The sequence below is a fragment of the Phodopus roborovskii genome, unplaced genomic scaffold (assembly GCF_943737965.1).
Source record: "Phodopus roborovskii unplaced genomic scaffold, PHOROB, whole genome shotgun sequence".
In the NCBI taxonomy this organism is placed as follows: Eukaryota; Metazoa; Chordata; class Mammalia; order Rodentia; family Cricetidae; genus Phodopus; species Phodopus roborovskii.
Window position 1 is genome coordinate 25,470,971 of NW_026126571.1, and position 27,656 is coordinate 25,498,626.

The following is a 27,656-nucleotide window of genomic DNA, read 5'->3' on the forward strand; positions in this document are numbered from 1 at the left end:
AAAGATGTTGTTAACCTAAGTACAAAAGGAATGTGAAGACCATTGACCTACCAAGGACTTAGTGAGGTCCTAAACTCCTTCTAAAGAGATACTTGAGAGATGCTGGTACTACTGGCCAAGTTTTAAAAGCAATACAATTTTTAAAATCTTCACAGCTTAGTGCCTTTAAGTGCATACTACATACTACTATTACATTATTTGAACCAAAAGTTATAAAATTGCATGTACTTAGCATGTATGAGGCCCTGGATTCAATCTCTAGCCACCCCTACACACCCAACCCAAATAAAAACAAAATGACTCATAAATCTATAAAATTACAAACTCCTTCTCAGTAATACAAGCATAACCCTCCTCACTTGCTAACTCAGTATGGATTCGGCACTGTATAAATACCCCATCTTCTCCCTTACTCATCTAGTCTCTGCTCATGATGCTACTGATTGCCTGGCTGGGGTCCTTTTGCTCCAGAGAAAAGTCATGGTGGGCAAGCAGCTCACTCAGTGCCAGTCTCTAGCAGCTTTGCATCCCCGCAGTAGGGAGCAGGCAGCAGCTACAGGCCGCAACAGGCAGCACTCTCCAAGCAGCTCACTCAGTGCCAGTCTCTAGAAGCTTTGCATCCCCGCAGTAGGGAGCAGGCAGCAGCTACAGGCCGCTACAGGCAGCACTCTCCTAGGCAGCCAGTGTAACCTAGGTAACTATGTCAGCCTAGGATTGTGGAACTCTTAGCTCTCCAAAGTGTCAGCACTCCAGTGGCGGTAGCCAACATTATAATTCTTGGGTGAAGAAGTCTGAGAGCCTTGGCCCCAGAGGCTTGACAGCCCTCTCTCTGGAATTCTGTCAGCAAGCAAAGCCTGCAGGATCTCTTCTCTGGCTCTTCACAGCTTCCCAATGACATACTTTGTGTTCTGACAAATAAAGCTTCCTGGATCCCGGAGGGCGGAGCTCGCCTCTAGTTAGCTATAGAATCGAGGCAGCACTTGTGGCTCACATCTTTAATCCCAGCACTCGGGAGGTGGAGACAGGGTCTGCTAAAATGGGGTGGAGACAGACAGGATCTGGGTTTTTGGTTGCAGGAAGAAGCCTAGGAAGCAACTGGCAGCTGCTCCCTGTTCTCCGAACTTTCAAGTTTTCCCCCCAATATCTGGCTCCCGATTTTTTGATTAAGTAGAGTAACCCTTCATCCTGTCTTACTTCTGTCTCAGTTCTCCGTGTTTTCTTGACCTCTCCCGGGCCCCCATTCCTGCCCTCCCCACTGTCTGGATTGTTCAGCTGCCGGCTGTTGCCATAGCTGCTGACCACAAGCCTTGTTGCTCCGTCTCCGCGGTTATCAACCAGAGTGTGCCAGCTGCTCCATTGTCGCTGCTGCGTGTTTCTGGTGCTCCCTGGATGTCACCAGCTCAGCTAACAATACCAAGAGCCCACGAGGAAAGACCTACCCAGAGAAGTCCTAATGTTGCAAAACCAGACACATTAGTTACCTTTCCTATTACTGAGACAAAACAGCTGACAAACGAATCTTAAGGAAGCACAGGTTTTTGTGTGTATTTTTATTATTCTTTTTTACATTCCAATCTCAGTGTCCCCTCCCTCCTCTCCACCTGCTTTTCCCTCACTTCCCCCCACCTCCCATCTGCTCCTTGAAGAGGGTAAGACCTCCCCTAGGAAGTCTACTAAGTCTGTCCCATCATCTCGTTGAGCCAGGAGCATGGTACCTCTCTACCCCCACACCCCTGTGTCCACTAAGTCAGTTTGTGCCTTAGAGTTAGGTCTTGGACCCACTGTCAGTGACCTCATATACTGTCCCAGTCACACCATTGTCTCCTAGATCCGGGGAGTCTAGTTCGGTCTTATGCAGGTTCCCCATTTGTCAGTGATCTCTCACTAGCTCGGGTCAGCTGATTCTGTGGGTTTCCCCATCATGGTCTTGACTCCTTTGTTCTTATCTCTGCCCCTCCCTGATTGTACTCTAGGAGCTTGGCCCTTTGGTTAGTTGTGAATTTCTGCATCTGCTTCAATCTGTTTCTGGAAGAGGGTTCTAGCTTCTCTGGGGTTGTGGATTGTGGGCTGGGTATCTTTTGCTTTATGTCTGGTAAAGGACTGTTTCTTTCCACTCAGAGTGCAGTCCATCATGGCAGTAGGAGCAGGAGGCAGCTGGTCACATGGTGTCTGCAGTCAGGAAGTAGAGAGATAGGAATGCTCATTTCTCCTTTTTATCTGGTCTAAGGCTGCCCAGGCCGTGAACTGGAACCACACGTTCAGAGTTGTTCTTACTCCCTCAAACTTCTCTGGAAGCAATCTCATAGACACAGATGTATGTTTCTTTACTAATTTTAAGCCAGTCAAACGGACAATCGTGGTAGTGAGTGAGATATCCCCATAAACTTATAACCCTTTTTATCACCTAACCAATGCTGACAATCATTCATGGTGATGGTGCAGGCTTATCTCTGTGAGTTCAAGGCTATCCTAGTCTACAGAGAAAGTTCTAGGACAAGCTCCTAAGCTACAGAGAAACCCTGTCTCAAAAAACAAAACAGAGCCATTCACTCATGGTTGGGATTACAGGCATGCACCATCACATTGGTTTATGGAGATAGAACCAGGACTTCAAGCATACTAGGTAATCACACTACCAACTAGCCACATCTCTAGTCCCTTGGGTTTTCTTCTTGTTTTATAATTTTTTGTAAAAGTTATTTGAAGTTGAAATAATACCCAAACTTATGTGAAGATTATCTCTAGTCATTAACATTAAGGGCTGTGAATGAAACTCAGTGTAGAGAACTACTTTGCATGTGCAAAGCTCTGGATTCCATCCCCAACATTTTAAAAAAAGACCAAGTCATTTACCATTTACTAAATGCATGGCTGCTATTTAAAAAACACATGGAACAATTGTAAATACAAACAATATATTTTATTTCATCCCTGAAAACAATGACAAAAACCAGAAATGTTCACAACTCCTCTGAGACTGAACAAGTGCTTCAGACTTCACCTGGCAATGGAACACAATTTCTTCACATAAAGGTACAGGGAAGACATTTCAGAAAGCTATCTTTCATGAAACAATATGTTCATATACTTATCTTAACAAAATATTTAATCACTGCTACTGTTTGTGGTAGCATATTATAATAATGAACAATATCGAAAACTAAGTTCAATTTAGTCTAAATCTAGAGGCTAGCTGCACTTCAGCAATCATTATATAGAATAAATACTACGAAATATAGAATACTATATAGCAATTGGATTTGCTACAAAATATATTTAAATAAAGACCTGTTTTGTTCTATACTGGAATTAACCAAGTTAAGATTTCTTGTGCTGTATCCCTAAAAAGCTGTTTCCCTAAAAAGATAATCATTTTCATAATTTATATTTTAATGTTCTTAATTCGGTAAAGTGGTCATTTATATAAAATGAGTAGCAACTCTGACATCTCCTAACACCTGATACTCTTATGTGACACCAACTAACATTAATATTTTCCAAGCAGTTTTGTGCAGAACAAATACATTTATTATGTACATCTGGCTAACGTCCTCAAGTCCCTTCCTCCCCAACCAGTGTAACCAAAGCAACGTTTACCAAAATAAGGAAATAATGTACTTTCATAATAGCAGAAACAGTCAATGGGCTAAATGTTTTCCTTCCCCTTTTTCTTAGATAGGCTCTGCTCTGTTGCCCAGGCTGGCAGTGAATTGCGTTGCCCTGCCTTGGCCTCCTGAGTATTCATGGCTACAAGCATGTGACATTGGGATTTACTTTCAAATCAACAATTGTAATTGTGAAAAATCATGCATCTTACTTGTCATTTCATCATAAAAATATGTACTATATGCAGAATATATGTAAGAAATTTTTAAGTATGAGATTAGAGATTACTCTCATTTCTATTAAATAGTCCCCAATGGTTAGGCTATGGACAGTGGCTGCTACCCATTTCAAAATTATACTCTTACAAATGCTATTTTTAAAAATATACAATTAGCCTTCAGTTATTTTGAAGGATAGTGCAAATGAAAACATTCTTTGGGTCTATTTCAAAACATGATTTTCAACATGACACTTCCTTTTCCTGCTCATAATCTGAGTAACAAAATATAGTACTGGAACTAAGCATGTTTTCTACTCACAGGGACATGATGAGGACAGATGACAGAATGATTCAGTAACGTTATCATCCGCTTATCTGAAAAACATGTTATACACTTAAATAAATATTTTATAGAAAGGACTCCATGTCTTTCTAGTGTTTTTGTTTCTTCTTGATCTCAAATACTAAAGATGTATACAGAGATGACCTCCCTGCTTACCACCTCATGTGTTACCAAACTCCCATTAAGTATACAGAACAGCACTGAGGAGCTTCGTGTGAAAGCAAACTAATAATGCCTGCAGGTTTATTTACAGAATTAGCATCCTATGAACCCAGCAAGCTCCTTGGAAATGTGGAGAGCTTTTATTGTCAAGTAGTACTCTGTCCTAGGCAGCAGTTTAAGAGGTGTCCTGGATAGATGCGTTCCACAGTGGTGTAGCCCTGCAAGGTGGCCTGCACTGCTATCTGACACTGCCGGGTGCACTCGTCCTTCTGTTGGTGGTTACAGGCACCAAGTTCCCACTGGTGCCATTGGTCGTATTGGTTGCTGAACCATTCACAACAATATAATCGACCTTGTTCTCCAGCTTCACCAAGCGTTGCAAAATGTCATCTAAGAGGACCGCGATCGTTCTCTTCAGATCCGCTAAGGGGGAAAATTGGAATAAATCATATTAAATAGCAATACAGCACTTAGTATTTGTGTCTTTACAGCTTAAGGGAAAGAGGTAAACAATTATCAGGACATCTGAAAGAAAATATGCTACAGAGAATGCTCTCAGACCCCAGACAGGGAAAGCTGGATCACTAGCACCACGCCCAATGCAAGAGAGCTACAACACACCAGGACTCTCCCTTCTGAGAGCAGCGCATCAGATTTCAAGCCAGGCTCAAAGCATCAGTCCTCTGTAAGGTGGGCTCTCACCAGCTAAGCCATCTCTTGACACACTATGCTGAGTTTTTTGAGCAGTGGATACAGAAGGCTTGGACCAGCAGGTCAAGTACTGGTAAAGAGAGCCATGTAAGCAATTCAACCAAACGCAAGCATAACACCTGAACCCTCCAGACTGGAGCAGGAGTGGGGAGCCAGGGCACAGGGTGGCCTGACCTGAGGACTGCTATGCACCAAGTTATTCTAGAGTTTGAAACAGTGACTGTCAGACTTGGCCTGAGTGGCTCCAGGTTACCAAGCAGCCCTTGACTCTGTGTGGACAAATGCAGAGGCTTTTGGCTCTGCATCTTCTTTGTGTGCAGATACTACCTCAGGGCCAGCACTAACCACAAGGCATTGACTATCAACTTCTCCATATGAGCAAAAACATACACACCAGACCCAAAAAAAGGATGCAACACCCTCACCTGGATGCCATAAAAAGAGAGATATCAGGGGGCTGGAGAGATGACTCAGCAGTTATGAGCACTGGCTGCTCTTCCAGAGGACCAAGGTTCAATTCCCAGCACCCACATGGCAGCTCACAACTGTCTGTAACTTCAGTTCCAGAAGATCCAACACCCTCACACAGACATGCATGCAGGCAAAATACTAATCACTGCTCATAAGATTAAAACTATTAAAAAAGACACCTAACATTGAGATAATGATGATGGCCCCACCTGTGTCCTCCAACCATCCCACACATGCATCAAGACAAGACAAAGAACTCCAAACTGCTCCCAGCAATTTACGTCAGCAAGGTCCCCCAACTGCTTGATGAGACCTAATCAAACTGCTGTCCTGTTCCATCCTGCAGGATCCATCCACCTTGACTAGACGGTCCAGTCCTATGGACCCAGCCTCAGGCGCTCAGCTCCTCCAGCTCTTCCTTAGCAGGTTTCTCCACAGTTCCTCCCACTGAGGTGCTCAGAATCTGTCTAACTTTCAGGGACTGCTTTCTATTAGCTCTCACCCCAGCCTTAATGAGGCCTCTCTGAACTCTATGTTAGCAACCCTCTGTAGCTATCCTGTCTCTGCCTCTCTCTCTCTCTCTCTCTCTCTCTCTCTCTCTCTCTCTCTCTCTCTCACACACACACACACACACACACACACACACACACCAACCACAGTGACACACAATTAAGATTGGAATAAAATATCTCATCTCATGTCCTCGCTGTCAGGGCACTTAGAGCCATCTGGAAAACTGCAGTCAATGAAACCAACAAAGCTTGAGAATTTACTGTCAGTGCAATAATTCTGACCTTGCGGAAAGACAAACTGTGTCTACTGCTGACACTGCACACTCAGGAGACCTAGCTGGGGCAGCTTGGTCTTGAATTTCTTCCAGAAAAAAATGACAGTTACTCTAATTCTTAACCTCTGTGGCAGGTTAAGGGGCTTCAGTAGACTTTTTCTAGCTAGAAAAAGAAACAAAATGGATTATTCTTTTTGGAAATTGTCCCTTCAGGTTTTTTTTTTTTTTTTTTACTGGCATTTCACAGATATTGGGTAGTCAATAGTGACAATTGATATTATTTTTTGTTGATCCTGGACCAAAAAGGCAGCTCAACACCTAGTCTCTGCTCACCAGGGAAAAACATCTAACACCAGCTGATAAAGCTGCTTGTAGCTACACTACTATTGGAAATAGTATGAGACATAAAAGGAAAAAGAAAAGAGTAAGCTGGATTTCATAAAAACTAAAACCTCCGGAACACCGGAAGATGCAGGGTCAGCAAGACAGCTCAGCAGGTTAAGGCAGTTGCTACCTTAACAACCTGAGTTTGATCCCTGGAACATACACAAAGGTGCAGACAGTGAAGTGGCTCCATGGAGCTGCCCTCTGACCTACATATGTGCCTGCTGTAGCACACACCATCCCCCTTCAAAAATTTAAATAAACCAAAAGTAAAGTAAAAAGGATAGCAAGACGACAGTCTACAGAATGGGAGGCCATCACTGCCAATTATGTATCTTGTAGTGATATATTATTTATGATCTAATAAAGCCACTAGAGATCAGTTTGTAAGATCAGCCACACTAGTTAGCCATAGAATCTAACCAGCAGTGGAACACACACATCCAGGACTCAGGAGACAGGCAAATGGATCTCTCTGAGTTCAAGGCCACCCTGACCTACACTAGAGTGAAGAGTAACAGAGCTCACGCCTTTGATCCTTTGATCCCAGCACTTGAGATCACACACCTTTGACAGCAGTGATATAGCTGGGCAGAGGAGGAGGAGACAGGAACTGAGAGCTTTTGCCTCTGAGGATTCCTGGAGACAGGATTGTCATTTCAGCTCAGTATAGGTAAGATCTACTGGCTTGGCTGCTTTGTTTCTCTGATCTTCAGCTTGAAGCTTGAACCCCAATATCTGCCTCTGGGTCATTTATTTTTTTTGTGTTACAGTATCTCAAGAAGATCTACTACAGGCAAAGATTCTTATTTCTAATCAGAATGTGGGAATGGGGATAACTGTGCCAAGCAAAGAAAAACTCGGGTTTCTCCAATGGCATGCCCCTGGGTCTATCTATCAACCATACTCTGGGGCAGGCCCCATAAAGAGTATAGATCAACAGAAAACCAACTCAATTGTATCTTTGTAGACCCTTTGTTTGACTATATTTTTTTATGTCTTATTGATGTTTTTGTCTTATTTTGATGTTCATTTTTGTGTGGTTTTTTTTTCCTCTTTGTCACTTTAGTAGAGAATTTACAATGCCACCTTTTGAACATGGGGCGTGTGATGGCCCAAGGCTATCCAACTGTAAGCCGCACTGAGACAACTAGTTCAAATGCAATCACTGTTGCTCTTTTGCTGCAGCTCGGTGCAGCTTTAGTAAGACAGAAGAGAGCCAGCAGCCAGAGGCCCCAGAGGACCCCGGTGGCTACCCAAGACACCTCCTCCAAGAAGCACAAAATCCCCAACATCCCTGCCTCATCCAGGGGACTTGAAAGCTAACCTGTCCTGGACAAGAAGTAGATCTTCATTTCTTTTCTACTGCTGTGACAAATGCCTGAACAAATGTGATGTCACGGGAAGTCTTCTTCTGACCCACAGTTCCAGAGGGACACAGCCCATCCTGGTGGGGGCCAGAGCCACAGGCTGTGTGTGTGGTCACATTGAACCTACACTCAGGAAGCAGAGAGCTTTCTTTCTTTCTTTCTTTCTTTCTTTCTTTCTTTTTTTTTTTTTTTTTTTTTTTTTTTTGCGAGGAGGTTCTTGCTTTTGTTTCTGTGGGCATTTGTTTTGTTTTGTTTTGGTTTTTTATCTGAAAGAGGGAAAATGAAAGCATGAAGTTGGTGGGGAGGGAGGTAGAGGAGGACCTGGGAAATTCTTAATAAAAAGATGGAAAATAATAATTGTGCCAAGGGGCCACATCCAGAGGCCCCTAGGACATGCTGATAGGAGCACACATCAAAGGTGGACAGAGTATGTTTGGGACTCATTAGCAGGCAAGGATCCAGATGCCTGTGCACCTCCACTCTATTCATGAGTAAGGAGTACGTGAGGGTATCAGAGAGCAATCCCTGGGGACCTTGACTGAGACCTGTTACTGCTCCAGCACCTCTACCAAGGAGCTCCATTTACCACACTGAGACAGTAAATACATGCAAAGTATATTTTTTTTTAAATGAGCAAAGGAGAGGCTGGAGAGATGGCTCAATGACTAAGGGCATTGGCTGATGTTGCATAGGATCCAGGCTCAGTTCCCAACACCCACATAATGGCTCATAACCATCATAACTGATACTCTCTGTGGGCACTAGGTATGCACATGGTACACAGATATACATGCAGGTAAAACACTCAAGCTCATTTAAAAAAAATAAACCTTAAAAAAATGAGCAAAGGACTTGGACAGACATTTCTCCAAAAAAATATATTGGAATGACTAACAAGCATAGGAGGAAATGCCCAACACCACTGCCCATCAGGGAAATGCACACTAAATCACAAGTTTCCAGCTGGCACCTGCAGGACAGCCATAACCAAGGCAGGTGGGTATTTGCAAAGATGGAGGAGGACTGAAAACTTCATACATTCCCAGAAGGAATATAAAATGGTATAACAGCTAAGGAAAAAGAATTTGGCCATTTTTCAAAATAGGTAAATATAACACAAGAATTTCACTCCTAGGAATAACACACCGGAAAGTTAAAGGAATCAAAGAAATATTAAATACCAATGTTTGCTGCAGCTTTACCCACAAAAGACTAAAATGTGGAAACAAATTAAATACCTACCAGTAGACGAATGGAGAAACAAAATGTGTTATATGCACACAGTGGAACATGATTCAGCCGTAAAAAAGGGATGATGCCCTGATTCAAGCTATAAAAAATACTGTAACCCTGGGAATATTATGCCAAGGAAAATAAGCCATAGGTAAAAGGTCAAATATCTTGATTCTACTTTCATGAAATATCTAAAACAGGCAAATTCACACAGACAGAAAATAAGCTAGAGGTTACCAAGGGATGAGCAAAAATAAAAATTTACAGTATTCCAGTCCATTCAAGGATACTTAAAAAGGTCCTGCTCAATAGCTTCTAAACTGGAGTGATGTGAGTTCTGAAAAGAGTGTGAGGACGAGGCAATGTTGTGCTTGCATGACAAATGTTACTCAAACGTTCCTGTGTTGAATGACTGGTGTCCCAAGGTGGTGTCTCCTTAGGAAGGTGACAGAACCCTTAGGAGGCAGAGCCTTGCGGAGGAGGAACTATGTCACCCGAGTTGGACCCACACCTCCCCATTTCCTGTAGGTTGGCGAAATTGTGATAGCTAATTTCCTGCTCCTTCCGGAAAGCCTTCCCTGCCGGTTGCCATGCCTTCCTAGCAGTTATGGACTCCATCCCTCAGGACACCGAGCCCTAAACAGTTTGTTACCATCAAAGCCCTCCCATCACGGCTCAAGGAGCCATGCCAAAGAGGAGGCAGAGTGTGAGGACCAGAGGGGATGGGAGCCACCAAGGAATCAAAACCTCAACACAACAAGACCAATGCACATGTGAACTCACAGACACTGAGGCAGCACACGCAGGGCCCAAGGGTCTGTACCAGACGGGACCCTAGTACACACATGCCCTTGCTATCTCTGACAGCCACTTGAAAACTTTCCTCCAAAGGCGTCTCACTGGGGAAGCAACTACGTTTTGTTTGTTTTTCCTTTCTTTTCTTTTTTTTGTTTCAGGTCCCCCACCCTCTTTTCTTTTCTTTTTGGCTTGTCTAGACAGGGTTTCTCTGTGTAGCTCTAGCTGTCCTGGAACTCACTTTGTAGACCAGAGTAGCCTTGAACTCACAGAGATCTGCCTGCCTCTGTCTCCCAAGCAAACTACTCTTAAGGGTAGGTCCCATGCCCACCAGTAGATGACCAACAGAAAACAAACTCAACAGCGTCTTTGGAGGTTCCTTGTCTCATAATGTTAAGTCAGACTTACATACAAGACCTTTGCAAATATATTATGGCTTCCGGTTTTGTTGGGGGTGGGGGGTGACTATGTTTTGTTTTGTTCAACACGTCTCACTATGTAGCCCTAGATATCCTGAAACTCATTATGTGAGGGCCCTGGGTTTGATTCCCAGCACTGACAGAACAGGCTTCACTCAGACTCATGGCTCGCCCTGTCTCAGTCTTCTGGCAATTCCTAGCTCCCCATCTCACCTAAACAGAAGAAAAAGAGAAGGCACACACAAAGAAATCAAAACAAGCTGGGCTATGGTAGAACACACCTTTAATCCCAGCAGAGGCAGAGACAGGAGGATATTTGTGAATTCCAGGCCAGCCTGGTCAACAGAGCAAGTTCCAGGACAGTGGCGCTACACAGAGAAACCCTGGCTCAGTGGAGAAAAAGAAAACTTAAAATAAGCCAGTTGTGGTGGCGCACACCTTTAATACCAGCAGTCGAGAGGCAGAGGCAGGTGGATTTCTGAGTTCAAGGACAGCTTGATCTACATAGTGAGTTCCAGGACAAAAAGAGATTCTGTTTAAAAAAACAACAAAAACAAAAACCCTTAAAACAACAGGAACCTAGGATTTGAAAGGGAGATTTGCCATAAGCAATGCTAGAACTATAAGAAATCCTGTTTCTTGGAACTTAATAGATATTGTCCATTTGATGTTTTATACTGAGAAATCAAAAAGAAAAATCAAGGATGTGTATGTATGTGTAAAACCATTACACTGTATTACATACTCATTTTTAAATGCACATAATATACTTTATATGTACATTTTAAAGAAATGACTATAGTAGTGAAATGTCACAATTTCTTTTATGTAATTAAAATATAATGAATGTGAAATATTAATAACAAATCTGGGTGAGGACTATATGAGTAATATATTCCTACTTTACATTTGAAAACATACACATGTAGTTTTTAAGAACTCAGTTTATAAAAAGCACACATGGATGCTGAGCTCATTCCTGGAACTGTCTATGTTTACACAGGGATGAGCTAAAAAGGAAAAGACAAAGACATGCCATGGTTCTTACCGTAGCCCGCCATGGATGCTCCACTGTCCACATCCACCATGCTCTTGCTCTCCTCTGCCAGGGCTTTCACGTACCTTTTGCTTAAATCTAGGATTTGCTCCCGTAACTTGACGCTGCTCTGGTGTCTTGGCTGTTGAAAAGTATAGTGAAGTAACATCAGCCCCCAGATGAGTCCGAATACCAGCAACAGGAAACTCAGTTTCTGGGACATATTTTTCCTTGAGATTGTGAAAATCATGTCTGATGAAGCAAACAGACTTGATTGAGATGCAATAACTGGTAACAAAACACCAGATAACCAAAGCTTTTGATAGGAAAGCAGAAGAGCTCTCTAGTGCTGTGTGTCCATCTTCAGCACGGCGGCCTCGGCTTTGACATGACTGTAAACGAAGAACAAAGGGGTCACTGTCACCTGTATCGGTATCAGGATAAACAATGAAAGTTCTAGAGTTCTGATTTGTTACTATGCCATCTTCCCTGACAACTTTCTCTGGCACACAACAAGCTTCCTGATCACCTATCAGTGCCATTTACACACGTTTTCCAAAATTAAACTAGAAATAAATATAAATTTGTTGCGAATATCTGAAAACTGTGCTGAGTCGTAAAGTTTTGAATGACTTCTCATCTGTCACTGAAGTCATTGATAGATAAGGTTCACAGACAATACAAGATTTCCAAGGTCTGTCTTTTCAAACATGTCCACCAACGCAAATACAAAGGTGATTCCTAAAGTAAACAAAAGCAGGAATGTCAAAATAAAAGTTAGAAATGATGAAAAGCAAATACAGAAAATCAAAATGCATACCTAACAAGAATTTCCACAATAAAATATGTGCCAACATTTGGATGTGTCACTAGAAGGTATTAATAATGAGAATGCATTAACCCTATGAAGCATCCAATATAACATGGAAACTAATCAAGCGAAAGGTTATTAAAACCAATCATGAAAGTTGGGAAGACCTAAAATTTAAAAATAAATTTGTACACCACCAAAGTACCCAGGGAAGAAAGGTCTGTTTTTATCACCCAGAAAGGAAAAAGAAAATAATCAAAGTAAAAATCTATAGTTCATTTCCCATGACCGTTTCATAGCTTACTAAAAACAATCTTTCAGAACGCTTTAATTTCAGCAATGAGAACAAATGAATTCAACTTTAATCCACTTACTATGAAATGACAAAACTAAATATAACCTACTTTGAGAACATGACTAAAGGTGAACACTGTATAACAATGTAAAGGTAAGCAGCCAGATGCAGAGGCACACCTGCAATTCCAGCACAAGGAGGAAAAGACGGAGCATGGCAAGCTCCAGGACAGCCTAGGCTGCATGCACGGGAGTGGAAAGTCAGTCCCAGCTACACAGCAAGACAAAAACAAAACCAAACAAGCCATGGAACAACAAACAGCTTCCATTCCACACATACTGAGTTAGGTATGAGGGATACTCTATAGTTCTACCCTAGAAATTTGCTTTCTAGCATAGGTGCTTTCCATTTTTTCCTTTCCTTGAGACAATCTCTCATTATGTAGCCCTGGATGGCCTGGACCTTACTACGTACATTAGGCTGGCCTCAAATTCACACAGATCCCTCTGCCTCACGTTTATAGCAATGTGCACTGCCTCTTCTGTGTCTTCAGATACAAGCGACAGATTGTACTATGTGTCTTAGCGCCCCATGAAAAAGGACACTTGGACTCTCCTGAACTGGTCAGTTGCTTCAACAGTGGGCAAGACTGCACCTCCAGGAAAATGAGAGAACTGAGAACACAGCCAAGCTAAGTGTTTTCAGCAGGTAAAGATTGAAACGCAGCTAAGAAAGAGGAAGGACGGGGAGGGAAAGCATATCCAAAGGTACACTACTCGGCAGGTATATGTACTTTTCCGAAAGTGAGCCATGAGGGCAGAAAAGCTTCGTGTACAGGGGAAACACTGCAGTTTATAACATGCACAGTCTTGACTATGAGTAATGTGTTTAAAACAGCATGAGCGCACGCACAGTGCGGAGTGGCATGCTGTGCGCTCAGGACCAAGGCTACGCGTGCAACACGGACGAACCCTGCTGCCACAGACAGCTTGGGCTCCCTGCACATTTGGTTTTGAATTCACTCCTGGCTGCTATACATTTGGAAATGTTTTACTGTTGCTCAATTAAAGAAAAAATTCAATCCCAAATGAAATAATCATGCAGTGTAAGACACTGGACTCCGTAACCAATAAGATATGACCACACCATCAGTCAGAAAAGAGATCTTCATAGAGGCAGGAGCATCCCAACATGGGTGTACAGAGTGTGTCTGCTCAATACTGACACGGGGGAATCCAGATCTCCTCTTAGGATTTTTTTTTTTTTTTGTCACTGTGTACTCCTGGCTGTCCTGGAACTAGCCTATAGACCAGGCTGGCCTTGAACTCACAAAGATCTGCCTGCTTCTGCCTCTTCAGTGTTGGGATTGAAGGCACCACCACCACCCAGCAGGGTTCTTAATCTTACTAATAAAAATATCTTAAGGATTCACCCCAAAGGACAGCCCAAGGAAATTTTTACTAGTCTTAACCAGATAATTCCTGGGGCAAGCAAACAGTAAATCTCAACAGATTACGTTTAAGCTGGCATGGAAGCGAGACGCGTAACTGGCAAGCAGCAACATGATTGGAGGGGAGTTTAAAGAGCGAAGGGAAGCACAAGCTATCCGGAAAGTCAAAGGCCTTAAGAAGCGCATGCTTAGAAAACAGAACTGAAAAGCAATACTCTACTGACAAACTGGGAACAGCCAGCAGGCTCGTGAAGCTACCACAGTGGCCTGGTAAGCTCCTGCTCTATGGGTGGGATCGGGAAGGAAAGGTGGTGTCACACCAAAGGACCAATTATTACACCTATTTCTTTAGCGTGACTTACTGGGGTCAAGGGTTTGACCATGCCCGCTGGAATGTTAGGTCTCCATGCAGGCCAGATTCCCTTTCCTTAACCACGAGTTTCTCCTTCTCTTAACAATACTCACTCAGCCTTCCATAAAATAAAATGCCTACTTCACAAAATGCCCACCTCTGCAGGAAGTCAGGGTCTTGGACAGACATAAACATGACAAGGAATCTATGTTCTGCAGTTTGGTAGTGTCTGCTTCACGATTTCTCATGGTGATGAGACATTTATTATGAAAGGGTTTTGCCAATGTGATATATACATACGCACAGTAGAGGTTTTATTCAGCCATAATGAAAAGCAAACTTACTTGCAGGAAAATGAACAGAACTGAATATCGTCAATAAATGGAACAGACCAGTCTCACAAAGTGTCGTGTTTTCTCTCCTAGGTGTCGGCTAACTTAAAAGAATGAAATGAAAGGAATGGAGGAACACTTTGGAGTATAATAGAAAAAGGGAGGACAAAGACGGTGACAGATGCAGTGGACATGATAAAAGGACGAGCTATCCATGAATGCAAATGTCAATGAAACCCATTGCTTTGTACAGCTAAGAGAAATGTAAAATAAAAAGAAAGGGGTTATCTTGAGACTAATAAAGGTTTGAGGGGCTGGGGCACCTGATCCCACTCTACAGCGGGAGATTCTAAAAGGACATCAAAGAATAAATAGGCATAGATGACAGATGGAAGAAAAAACACATAAAAAGATGTCCAGGAGCCAGTTTATGCCTGACAAAGGGCTGACAAGTTCCAAACTCCAAGAGGATTCGCTGAAGCACCCCAAGCCCCAGGAACTAGTGTGAGAATCCCACAAGCAATTCCACCCAACACAGGCAGAAGTTACTAAGGTTGTTAAAGGGTCACAGCTGCCTTTGATCTTTGTTAGGTAATGTCTTACATAAAATCACCTGACCTGATATATATTTTTTATAACCCCAGTACCAAATCACAGCCAATACCAAATACATTAGAATGGGGATGGGAACCAAGCCTCATCTTTGTTTTTTGTTTGCTTTTTAATGATGTGTAGTGAGTCTTCCTATATGGTGGACAAATGTTCTCCCTGCCACTAAGCTATGCTCTCAGCCAGCATCAGTATTTACAGTTGTCATTGCTTTGGAACAAAGGTCATAATACGCACCTCAGGGTGACCTCTGTCATTTTACTTCAGCCTTTACAAGTGATGGATTATACATGTGTGCTACCATGCCTGCTGCTACCAATGTTTTCTAAAGAACACTGGTTAGTCCTCAGTGTACAGCAAAGACAGAGAACACTGTCCAAAATGTCAGACCTTGTCACAAAGTGAAGCATCAGCAGCAGCTGCAGGGAAGGTGTGTACATTCCAAGTCACAAGTCAGCTCATTTGGTGGTGTGACATCAGAGCCCTGCTGCTTGGACCTGGGAATGGGAGGTAGAAAACACAGGTTGTTACTTCCAGGCTGGCCAAGTCCCCGTTTCTTCCTAGGCAAGCGTGAAGGAGAAAAGCCAACTCCACTGAGTGAACCACTTCCGTGTCAGTATGAACACATGAGCCTGTTCCCTGGGATTCACATCTACGCTTTCATATAGAAAGATAATAGACAAGGAGTTTGAACTTCCAGCAACTAATGGTAATTTACTTAAATACTACTAGTGATTAGAGAAGAAATAGTTATTAGCTTCAATTGGGGAAAAATAGTATGTTTTTCTGTATAATGTTCAAGCTTCAAATGACAGCAGAGCCTGCACTTTAAACATTCCATTTTCTTTATGTTTCAAATACTGGTCTGGAACTTGGAAAGTCATGTCACAGGACTTGGAAACGTGACACGTCAATGCCATCACTAAGGGGTTCTGAGCCACCACCATATAATAGTCTTTCCATAGCCTACATGGACAGCAATCTAAAGATTGCTTTTTTCCCCGGTGCTGGGGACTGAACCCAGGACCTTTCCCAGACTGGACAAGTGCCCTACCACTGTGATAGGCCCAGATCCTAAAACACTCTTCAATCTTATCATACTATATTGTCTACTAATGACTTTAGAAAGTAAAATGCAACTACATCCCCAAGTAATACCCAGAATTTCTAAGGTAAAATAAGATTATTGTCACCATTTCCATCATTATCATCATTATTTTGATCCAGGATAGCTGCTTAAACAATTCCAGGGGAAAATTCCCACCTGCAGAAAATTAAAAAGAAAGAAGGAAGGAAGGAAGGAAGCACCTTTCTAGTATGTGGTATATTGAATGAGATTAGCCCCATGGGCTCATGAGTCTGAATAACTGGCCTGCAGTTGGTGGAACTGTTTGGGAAGAATTAGGAGGTGTGGCTTTGGAGGGGGCAGGCTTTGAGCTTTCAAAGCAACTCCCAACATTCCCAGTGTGCTCTTCCTGCCTCCCGCTTGTGGATCAAGATGTGAGCTCTCAGCTGTACTTGCTACTAGCCATGCCTGTTCACCACCATGAACCCCAGCCCTCTGAAACCCTAAGTCTCATTAAATACTGTAAGTTCTGCCACAGCATCTGAAAATTATCTAAGACAAGGCACAAGGTAAAAGAAGAGAGGAGACACAAGAGGAGCAACAAAGTGTCTGAAAAGTCCTTTATGCCCCTGAAGAAAGGCAGCTGAGTGTAGCCCAAGGATCATCACCTCCCACTGTGTCCTGGGTGGTTTCCTGGATTCTTCTGCAACCCCACTTCAATCATTTTCCTCAAAGAAGTCAAAATACATTTTAAAAACAAAATTTGAGACCAAAGTGCAGATCCTAGCACCCATGTACAGGTCAGGCGTCCAGCGCACCCCTGCATCCTTAGGTGCTTCCAAAGGGTTGGAGACCAGAGGCCAGATAGGACTTGGCAGCTTCTAAACTAACTGAGAAACATTCAAGTCCAAAGTATTCATCACTTTTCTATAGCTGTGATAAAACACCATCGCTGAGGTAACTCACTAAAGAAGTGCATTGGACTTAGGATCTCACAGCTTTGAGTCCTTTGTGGCAGGAGAGTGTGGCAGCCAGAGCAGGAAGCTAAGAGCTCACAGCTTCAACCTCATCACTCAGCAGAGAAAGCAAATTAGCAATGGTAGATGATAAAGTATCTGGGGATGATTCCTTGTTTGACTGTAGGAGGAGTTTTTGTTTTTGTTTTGGGGAGGTAGGGTACTGTTTATGGAGGCTTTTTTGTTTTGTTTTGTTTTTTGCATGTTTGTCTTTTTTGAGACAGGGTCTCATTTGTAACCTTAAACACAGACAGAGGTCCATCTGCCTCTCCCTTCTGAATACTAGAACTAGGTGTGTACCACCACACCTGGCTATATATTTTTGGTGTTCTTGCTTTTGTTTTTTGAGACAGAATCTTGCTCAGCCTAACTGGCCTGAAACATGTGTAGCCTGGAATTTTGCCTCAAACTCACAGCAATTCTCCTTGACCTCACGAATTTTGAAATCACACAGGCATGAGCTACCTCTGCTAAATGGATTTCCAAAGCTCATTTTCTCCATTCTAATCCTCTAACTCCCACAACACATCACTCTGTACCAAGTGATCCTACTCGTCATATCGTCCAATTGTGCCTTTGCTCCTTGGTTCCACCCCACACCCCTAACCCACCATGAACTCTTGTCACGTGTTCTACAGAGCCGGATGAACTATCAGCAGTCACTGAGAAGCCTCATTGCTTTAAACATGGCCCTGAGTCTCAGTCTGCTTTCTCCCAAGGCAGAAAATGGAAATTTGAAGGTAAAATTAAAGTATCTTTAATTATCTGTCGATGGATTAGAAGAACGGGAGAAATCCCCTTATACTTTCGATGAAGAAAATCAAAGGGCAGAGACACAAAGTGTCTTTCCCACAATAAGACAACAATTAGTGACATTGGGCTGCACTACTCCAGAAGACTGTAGGGACCAAACCTGACCAACCCCATACATGTTGGGGCCCATAGAAATGGCTCCATTCCATAAGGACTTAAGGTCGGAGAGTTCAAACCTATTCTTGCTCTTTCAAGGTTAAAGCTAAAAGTCTAAGCTGTGGCTACTGAATGATGTTTGGCCTAAGGTGTGGTCACTGGATGTCTTGCCTAGGTAACAGGAGGTTTGATCTAAGCTGTGGTTATTAGATGTTTTACTCCTCAAGGCCAAATGGCAGGATGTTCAGCAAAGGGCACAGTGTAACGAGTATGGTTTTTCCGCCTGCTGCCACAGAGTCTTGTCCCACCACCTCGCCAGCCCCAAATAATACACAGAGAATCTGTATTTGATACAATGCTGTTGGCCCGGTTACTTGTTTCTTATCGGCTAGCTCTGCCTTAATCATTAACCCATTTCTGCTGATCTATGTATTTTCACATGGCCTTCTCTTACCGGGGAGGCGGTTGGCGTCCAGCTCTCTCCAGACTCTCCATCTTGACCCTCCTTACTATTTCCTATTTCCTCCTTGTCTCCTAGTCCCGCCTATCTTGCTTTCCTATTGGCCAACAGTGCTTTATTATTAACCAGTATGAAAAACATATATACAGAATGACATCTCCCATCAGGCACAGTTACTGGATGCTCTAAGAATTAAAGAAGTAATATGTCTGTTTGTTCCTTGTAACATCGCTATCATTGGTAAGGAAATCTTTTGTCCACCCGCTTTGGTTGAGGTATCTAAGAACTTTGAGCAATAACTTTAGGGCAGACCTCAGTATTCACTGGATGCCCTCCCGACTCCACATTTGTCTCTAGCCTGGCTCTTCCCTCAATCCACACTCAGGTACAAACCAGACTAGTTGGCTGGGCTGAACACACAGAGACTGAAGATACTCAAGAAAAGCAAAAGGCAGCCTTATAGAGCCCCCAAAGAATTAAACTTTTCCTTCCAAGGGTGACAGATAAAACTTCTTATAAAGATTTATTACTTAAGCATATGTGTGCAAGCCTGCAGGAGTTTACTATGTACACCATGTGCACGTAGAAGCCCACAGAGGCCACAAGAGGGCATGGGATTCCTGGAACTAGAGCTACAGGTGGTGACGAGTCACCATGCAGGTGCTGGGAAACCAGTACGTTCTGTTAACCACTAAGCCATCTCTGTAGCCCCTCATCCTTGCTTTCATGTAACTATACCTCACCCTACATTAATACAAATGGAACAAAATTCAGTCTATCCCTAGAATTCCTCAAAATAACTGAGAAACAAAACCCGTGGCCACTTTGATTTTTTTCATTTGTTCTTACTGTACATAAAAATTAGTTTTTTAACTGCTTCATTTCTTGGCATACTTACTTAAATATGTGTATGTTTCTGTCTATGTGTATGTGTGTGTTTCAGTAATACATTTAAGGCCAGATAAGTGTTTTAATAAGGTTGAATTTGCAAATACTGAATGAATGGTAATATTAAATCAATCTTTGTCCAATTCCTCTTTAAAAGAATACTATAAAGTATTAAGGTAGGCTGGAGAGATGACTCAGAGGTTAAGAGCATTGAGTGTTCTTCCAGAGATCCTGAATTCAATTCCCAGCGACCACATGGTGGCTCACAACCATCTGTAATGAGCTCTAGTGCCCTCTTCTGGCATGAAGGCAGAACACTATACATTAAAAAAAAAAAAAAAAAAAAAGAGTATTAGGGCAATGATCCAGAGGTTGTCCACTTTTTTTAATTGGACTATTCATTAATTTACTACTGGTCCACTATGTTTCAAATATATTTTATTCACATAAATCAAAACTGCTATAAGGTTCTGACTCCATCCTCTCTCCATCCTCTCTCGCTCCTCTCTCTCCTCCCTTCCCCCACTAAAACTTCCTTCCCATGTTAAAAACAAAACAAAAGGATCTAAGAATAAAAATTAGGACTGGTAAAGCACTTGCCTTGCAAGCATCAGGCCCTGAGTGATCCCCAAAACTTGCCTAAAAAGGCTGACCACAACACACACACACACACACACACACACACACACACACACACACACACACAGAGACAGGTGCACGCACACACTCTTACACTTTAAATAAATAAATATAGGTTATATCCAGACCTGGGGGTGGGGAAGCTAAATGTAATGATGGCATGTTTGTAATCCAGTACCAGGGAGGCAAAGTCAAGCAGATGCTTGCAGGCCAGCAAGTCGAGCACAGGTATAGAGTTCCAGACTAGTGAGAGAACCTGTCTCAAAAACAAGATGGATGGCTTCTGAAGAATGATACCCAAGGTTGTCCTCTGGCCTCCATACTTGAACATACCTGCACATACATGAATATATACATGCACACACAAAGAAAGACTTAACTGTGTATCTTCATTTCTAACATGGGTTTTTTAAACACACGCACCTCAGACAGGGGCTAGAGAAATGGCCCAGTAAAATCAGTGCTCTGCAAGCATGAGGACCCAAGTTCAAATCCCCACTCTCTGTGTAAAAAAGCCAGGCATGGGGTGGGAGTGACAAGCCAATCCCAGAGCAACCATAAATAGCAAGCTTCCAATTCAGTGAAAAAAATCTATCTCAAGAGAACAAGGCAGACAGCTATATAGGTAGAAATCTGATACACCCTCTCCCACACACAGAGTAGAAAAAAACATGAAGTGAAACAAAGACATAATCTTCAAGAAGTAGATTCCCTTCACCAAAATCAGCAAACATATCAATGCATTTCTAGAAAAAAGAAAGTTTCAAAAAATAATACCTTATTACATGCAGTTTCATTTAATGTATGAATGGGCTTAGCTTACTCATTCATCTGTTCATCCATTTATTCACATTATCTATTCATGTGTCATGAATTGGCAATACGAAAATAGGATTCCTGTTTTTCTGATAATTACACCTTAGAACAGCCAACCTGTGACCCATTCAGGGGTCGAACGACCCTTTCACAGAGGTTTCCTAAGACCACTGAAAAATACAGACATTCACATCACAATTCCTAACAGCAGCAACATTACAGTTTTTATGTAGCAGTGAAAATAATTTCATAGTTGGAGTCATCTCATCATGAGGAACTGTGGTGGCAGTATCAGGAAGGCTAAGAACCACCACCTCAGCAGAAGTGGACTTGGGACAACTAATGAGTAACTCACAAACAAGTTGATTCCATGTGACAAGGCACTACACTGAATAAATGGAAGCAGGCTATGTCTGCAAAAGTCTATATGAGATATGGACTAAGGTGATTCCTCTGAGGAGGGAGCAACTCATCTGCCAAAGCACAAAGCCTGATCCCAATTACCTGCTGACTAAAACCGCTAACATTTGCTTCTGACCACAATTTTGGAGGCAGAAGGAAACTGTTTCTTAACACAAGCAAATAGCAGGGCTGGAGAGATGGCTCAATGGCTAAAAACACTTGCTGCTCTTTCAGAGGGCAGTTCAGTACCCAGCATCCATGTTGGGGTGGCTCACTACCTGTAATTCCAGCTGCAGGGAATCAGAAGCCCTCTTCAGGCCACCATAGACATATAGACATGGGAGATGGGTACACGTGCGCGCGCAAGCGTGCACACACACACACACACACACACACACACACACACCTTTTTAAAATGAAAAAGCAAGCAAATAAGCAGAAGAGGGTTCACAAGCCTGGTCTGAAAAAGCGAAAATGAGTGAGTTAAAAACGAAGACTATCCGTACCCACAAGTAGACTATCCGTACCCACAAGTAGACACAGGAACAAAGGGAGAGCAGCTTGGCAAAGCAATTTCCTTCCTGCAAAAAACGATGCACTGAGACCCAAACCAGGCTAGCAAGCACATGTTGTTATTCCAACACTGGTGGTGACCGTGTCTTCTCCAGATTGGCTGAGGTCTGATCTCACAGTCAATCTCAATTGGCTAGTTTTAAAAGACTCATGCAGAGAAAATGAAGGAAAGGAGGAGTCTGCCACTCCATTTTCTAAGGGAGGGGGGCTTTGTATAAACAAACATGGGGAAAGTAAAAGATTTGCATAAAAGTTTTACAAGGTAGAGGAGAGAGATCAGGGTGTGGGAGATGTACCGAACTTGGGCCCTCAGTAGCTGTCTACCTTGGATAGAAAAAAGATATTTTCCCCTCACAAACAACAGGAAACCCCAGACATAGAAAACCCTGCAGACCCTTTCTTAGGAACTTGTCAGGCGATCTGGTAACATATAGGGTAGGTCAGAACTGTAGGGAACCTCAGAGTCAGCTCAGGACACCCCAAGACCAAGTTCTCAGCACAAAGAAATAAGGGACAAAGACAGGAGACAGACAAAGAGGGAGAAGGGGAAGGGAAAGAGGGAGAGAGGGAAGGCAGAGGAACAAAACACTCCCTTTGGATAGAGAGGACACAGGCACAGCCCAAAGGCAAATGGCAGTTAATAAAGGTAAAATGGGAAAGCCCATGTTAGAATGAGGTGTTTCATTTTAATTGGGCTTGTTAGTTAGGTGAAGCAAAGAAGGCTTTTTGTTTGTTTTTCAAGACAGGGTTTCTCTGTGTAGCTTTGTAGACCAGGCTGGTCTCCAACTCACAGAGATCCACCTGCTTCTGCCTCCTGAGTGCTGGGATCAAAGTTGTGTGCCACCACCTCCCGGCTTGTAGAGGGCTTTTGATTGCTGGATTTCAGTACTTTGATGGGGGATGAAGTGGCACAATAGAGAAGCAGACCTTGGTATCTAGCTTTAGGGATGGAATCTAAGGGAATGGGAGAAGGACAAGGCCTGCCAGAGTCTCATGTTAGTGTCCCTTCAGTAACAATCTGACATGATGGACACACACACACACACACACACACACACACACACACACCTACCTTACTCTGTGTTTTCTAATAAGAAGAGGGTTAACAGAATGAAAGTAGAACAAAGTATACTTAGCAATTCCCAGAAAGTTATTGTTACTATTTTAAGCACAATGTATCAAATTCTAAAACATTACCTAAGGAACACAAGAGTCAAACAGCAAAAACACTGGCAGACTTTTTTTTTTTTTTTTAATTTCCGTATTTGTTATAAAATCTTTACAGGAAGCAGGGTGTAGTGCTGCAAGCCTATAGCTCCATGCTTCTGGCATTGAAACAGAAAGATGTGAAATTGCCAGCAGCCAGGGCTACAAAGGGAGGGACTATCTTTAAAAAAAAAAAAAAAGTTCTCAACTTTCCCAGTGCTACAATCCTTCCCCATGCTGGAGCAACCCCCAACCATAAAAGTATTTCGTCGCAGCTTCATAACTGTAATTTTGCTACTGTTACGACTTTAATACAAATGTCTAATATAAAAAAAACAAATGTCTAATATAATATTCAATTTCTCTTGGGGTAGAGACCCACACATTGAAAACCTCTGCTTTAAAGGAAAGCACTGTTCAAAGATCTCTTACATCTCTTCCCAAACAGTTTTGGCCATGCAAAAAGCCAAGTAGTTAAGGGACATTTCAGTGGTTTCTCCCTAGCTCCAAACCAAAGGATGAACACGTTAGGCCAGCATTATTACAAAAAAAAAAAAAAGAAAAGAAAGAAAGATAAGGAATGAATCATGAAATATTTAAACTAGAACTGGAAAGGAAAGGAACGAGAGCCATCCAACAACATCAGAGGGAAGTGAAAAGTAGACACCCAAACTCTCAGCTCAGGGCCTACCGCCCCTCAAACACATGGACCAAGGTGTCTTATTTGCAACTGGCAATGTTCTGAAGGACAAAACAGAAATCAGAGAAAAATGTGCACACTATAGATTTTCTCAAGATATCTGTTTTTACATGCAGACATGCATGCAGTTATAAAACTATTAAATCTAAATATAAAGGTTTCTTGCTGAGTTATAGTTTTAAAAGCTACTTTTAAAAAATAGAACATTTCAAACTGCCTTTCATAATGTATCTCCATTTATTTTTATGCAAACATGGTAATAGCAACATTAAAAGCATTAACAGATGGCTAATCCTACCTTAAAATCTCTCATTTGAATCACATTTTGCCTTGCTTCAGTGCTCCGTTTTGTGCTGTTATGAATATTATTTAACAGCAGCAACATCCCCCAGTCAGACTAGGGTATGCTAAGAATCACTCCTGCCTGTTAGCCTCCAAAGACTTTACAGCCACAGAGGTACATGTGGATTATAAAAAAGACATTGTATGCTCACCCACACTCAAAGGTGCACACAAAACTAAGCCCTACACAGACAGACAGACACACACACACACACACACACACACACACTCATGACACACGAGACTTGGCCCTGGAATGGAATTTCTGGAGAAAAGGTCCATTCCTAAAATATTTTCTCTACACAATACTGCCTGAAGCAAATATCTGGTGGAAAAACATTAACACAAGCAACAGCTATCTATTGTATAATTAGGTCTAAACTTGAAGAAGTCTTAGGCCTGGGGGTATGTAGTTACTGGGTTCAATACACACTGCCAAGAAATAAAGATAAAAAAATTAAATGTACTGCCTGGAAGAAAGATACACTGAGTTCCTGCTAAGTTAACACAGATATCTTATAATTTTTAGATGGCATTTTTTTGGGAAGGGAGAAGAAGACAGAATCAATAAAGATTACAAAAATAGACTGGGCAGTGGTGGTGCATGCTTTTAATCCCAGCACTCAGGAGGCAGAGGCTGCCAGATCTCTTTGTGAGTTTGAGGCTAGCCTGGTCTACAGAGTAAGTTTCAGGAAAGCCAGGGCTACACAGAGAAACTCTGTCTCAGTGTGTGTGTGTGTGTGTGTGTGTGTGTGTGTTTTAAAAAGAATAAAATACCCTCAAGTACCCCTGCATGGTGGTGCACGCCTTTAATTACAGCACTAGGGAGGCAGAAGCAAGTGGATCTCTGTGAGTTGGAAACCAGATTGGTCTACACAGCAAGTCCCAGCCCAACCAGAGACATATGGTGAGACCTTGTCTTATAAGTGAATATGCAAACCCAAAAAGGGGCGGGAGCAGGGTGAGGCAAGGGGGATGAAAGAGGAGGCACTACAGCAAGAAGTGCTTGACCGCTGTGCTGTAGTGAGTGTCTAACCTAAAATACGCAGCGTCAGACACTTCAGCCACAGTCTGACCGGCTCACAGCCTTAACCAGTCATAATTGGCATCACATGGCCCTACAGCACCCCTTTCCACAGCTAACTAGACTAGCATGGGGCACCCTTGCCAGAGGCCTTCTACAAAAAGAGGCCAGAGAGAAAACGACAGCTGAAGAATTCACGAAGAGCAGAATGAAAACAGGTTAGGAAAGTGAGAATAAAAGTTACTCACAAGAGCACGCACCTAGGGCCAGCAGCACAAGGAAGCACACGAAACATCAGCACAGAAAGAGGTTCTCGGCAGCATCGATCGGGATTCCTGCAGCTTTCCAGCTCTTTCATGAGAACCCCTTTCTACCAGGGTGGATAAAGAGAACTACATAACCAGAGGGCAGGAAACAAGGACACAAATAACCGCATAAAGGCGCTTATATCTTATTCCCCAACATTTAAATGGATGCTTCAAAATCCTTAGCATTGACAGTCTGAGATCGTGGAACTGATCAATTCACTATTTTAGACACAAGGGAAGGAAAACTGCAGTGGCAGCAAAGCTAAGGTCATACAGACGGCGGCAGAGCAGGACAGGGACCAAGGTGTCCTTCTCTGTAGTCATTACTGTCTCCTCTACTATACATCAGTGGAAACATTTTCTTCAAAATGAATGTTTCTGCCACACATTTTAAGGCTAGTCAGACATGTTTATATGCATGTGCCTTCTTCCACAAACTCCATTCATTAACTATATTACTCTTCCAACAATCGCTAGAGGTCTTCATTTTTCCTAGAGACATTACACAGTCATTAATTCATCAGGCCCACCAGCACCACTGTCTCACTACAACTGGACATCCAAAACAATACTCAATTATTTCACATACTGCACAAGAGTGTCCCCACTCAGAGCAGTCCATACAGGGCAGGCATCTTAAAGGAAAAGGATATCCAGTTAAAGAGTTCCTTGAAAAGCCATCACCAATGTCGATGAAATCGAGAAAGCGGTGCAAAAACAATTGGTATCAACAGGACTAACGTGGACTAGGTCCCCCGCTAGATTTATACCATTCATTCAGTGTGTCCCAAGAACAAAATCCTGAGTGGGATAAAGACTGTGAACCAGGGACAAGTAGTTCAGAAACTTGAAACAGGGTGAAGCGGCAATGGACTTGGACACAGACTGACAAAGCCTTTAATCTCCTCTTAAGAGTTTCCCACAGGACAAGGCTCCAGAGGTGGGGGAGGTGAGCTAGTCCTTGTACAGCATCTCCAGAGCTGATGATCCCCAGGAAAGCAGAGTCATCAATTTCCTTAGAACATTCTCAGCCATCTTAAGAGGGCGGAAATTAAGAAGCCAGCATATTTTAAGACAGTGGTTCTCATCCTCCCTAATGCTCAGACCCCTTAAGACAGTTCCTCGTGTTGTGGCGACCTCCAACCATAAAATTATTTTCTTTGCTACTTCCTAACTGTAATTGTGCTACTATTATGAATCATAATGTAAAATACCTGATATGCTGATGGTCCTGGGCAACCCCTATGAAAGGGTCCTCCAACCCTCAGGTTCAGAACCACTGTCTTAAGAAATTTTTTGCATGTAAGGTGAGTGAAACAAAGTGAACACACAACTTAGATTATTAACGATTGCACAAAAGAACACACACACAAGTGCATACCACTTATCACATTAAGTGACGAGTTCATTGTGTAATAGTTATTATTCATAAATCTAACAAAACTATGTGTGATCTCCTATATCTGCTAGATAAAAAAAAAAAAAAAAAAATCGGGCTTGGAGTCTTTGATTAACCTGATGGAAACACCACCTAAGGTTCGATTCCCGACAGCCTGGCCACTCAACCACCGCCCGCACTAGACAGCAAATGAAGTTCCTCCCCCACCAGCCTCCCAGGAGAAGAGTTTGGCAGATTTAAAGGGCATTTTATGATCCTCCTCCCAACTGGAGAACTGAGCTGTCAAGAACGGATTACAAGTGAGCGCGGCCGCGGCGGCTGCACATCCCCATGGAGAGCTGCCGAGCCCGGCCCGGGATTCTCGGCTGTCACAGCGGCAAAGCCCGGGCCGCGAGGACACCGCCTCCCGCCTCCCCTCCGCATTACCTGGCCCGCGGGCTTCCTGTCAATCACGCGGGCCGCCGCCGCCCGGCTCGGGAACTGGAGCTACAGCCACAGCCCGCCGCGAATGTCAGCGGCACC

General features: G+C 42.9%; 1 protein-coding gene across 1 annotated transcript; it reads right to left on the reverse strand.

Moving 5' to 3' along the window:
- Nucleotides 1–4,452: 4,452 nt before the first annotated feature.
- Nucleotides 4,453–27,656, reverse strand: Ccdc126 (coiled-coil domain containing 126). The gene is made up of 3 exons (XM_051202875.1): nt 27,561–27,656; nt 11,550–11,929; nt 4,453–4,754 (listed from the first exon to the last, which is right to left on the reverse strand). The coding sequence occupies exons 2-3, from the start codon at nt 11,785–11,787 to the stop codon at nt 4,570–4,572; spliced, it is 423 nt and encodes a 140-aa protein (XP_051058832.1). The 5' UTR covers nt 11,788–11,929; nt 27,561–27,656; the 3' UTR covers nt 4,453–4,569.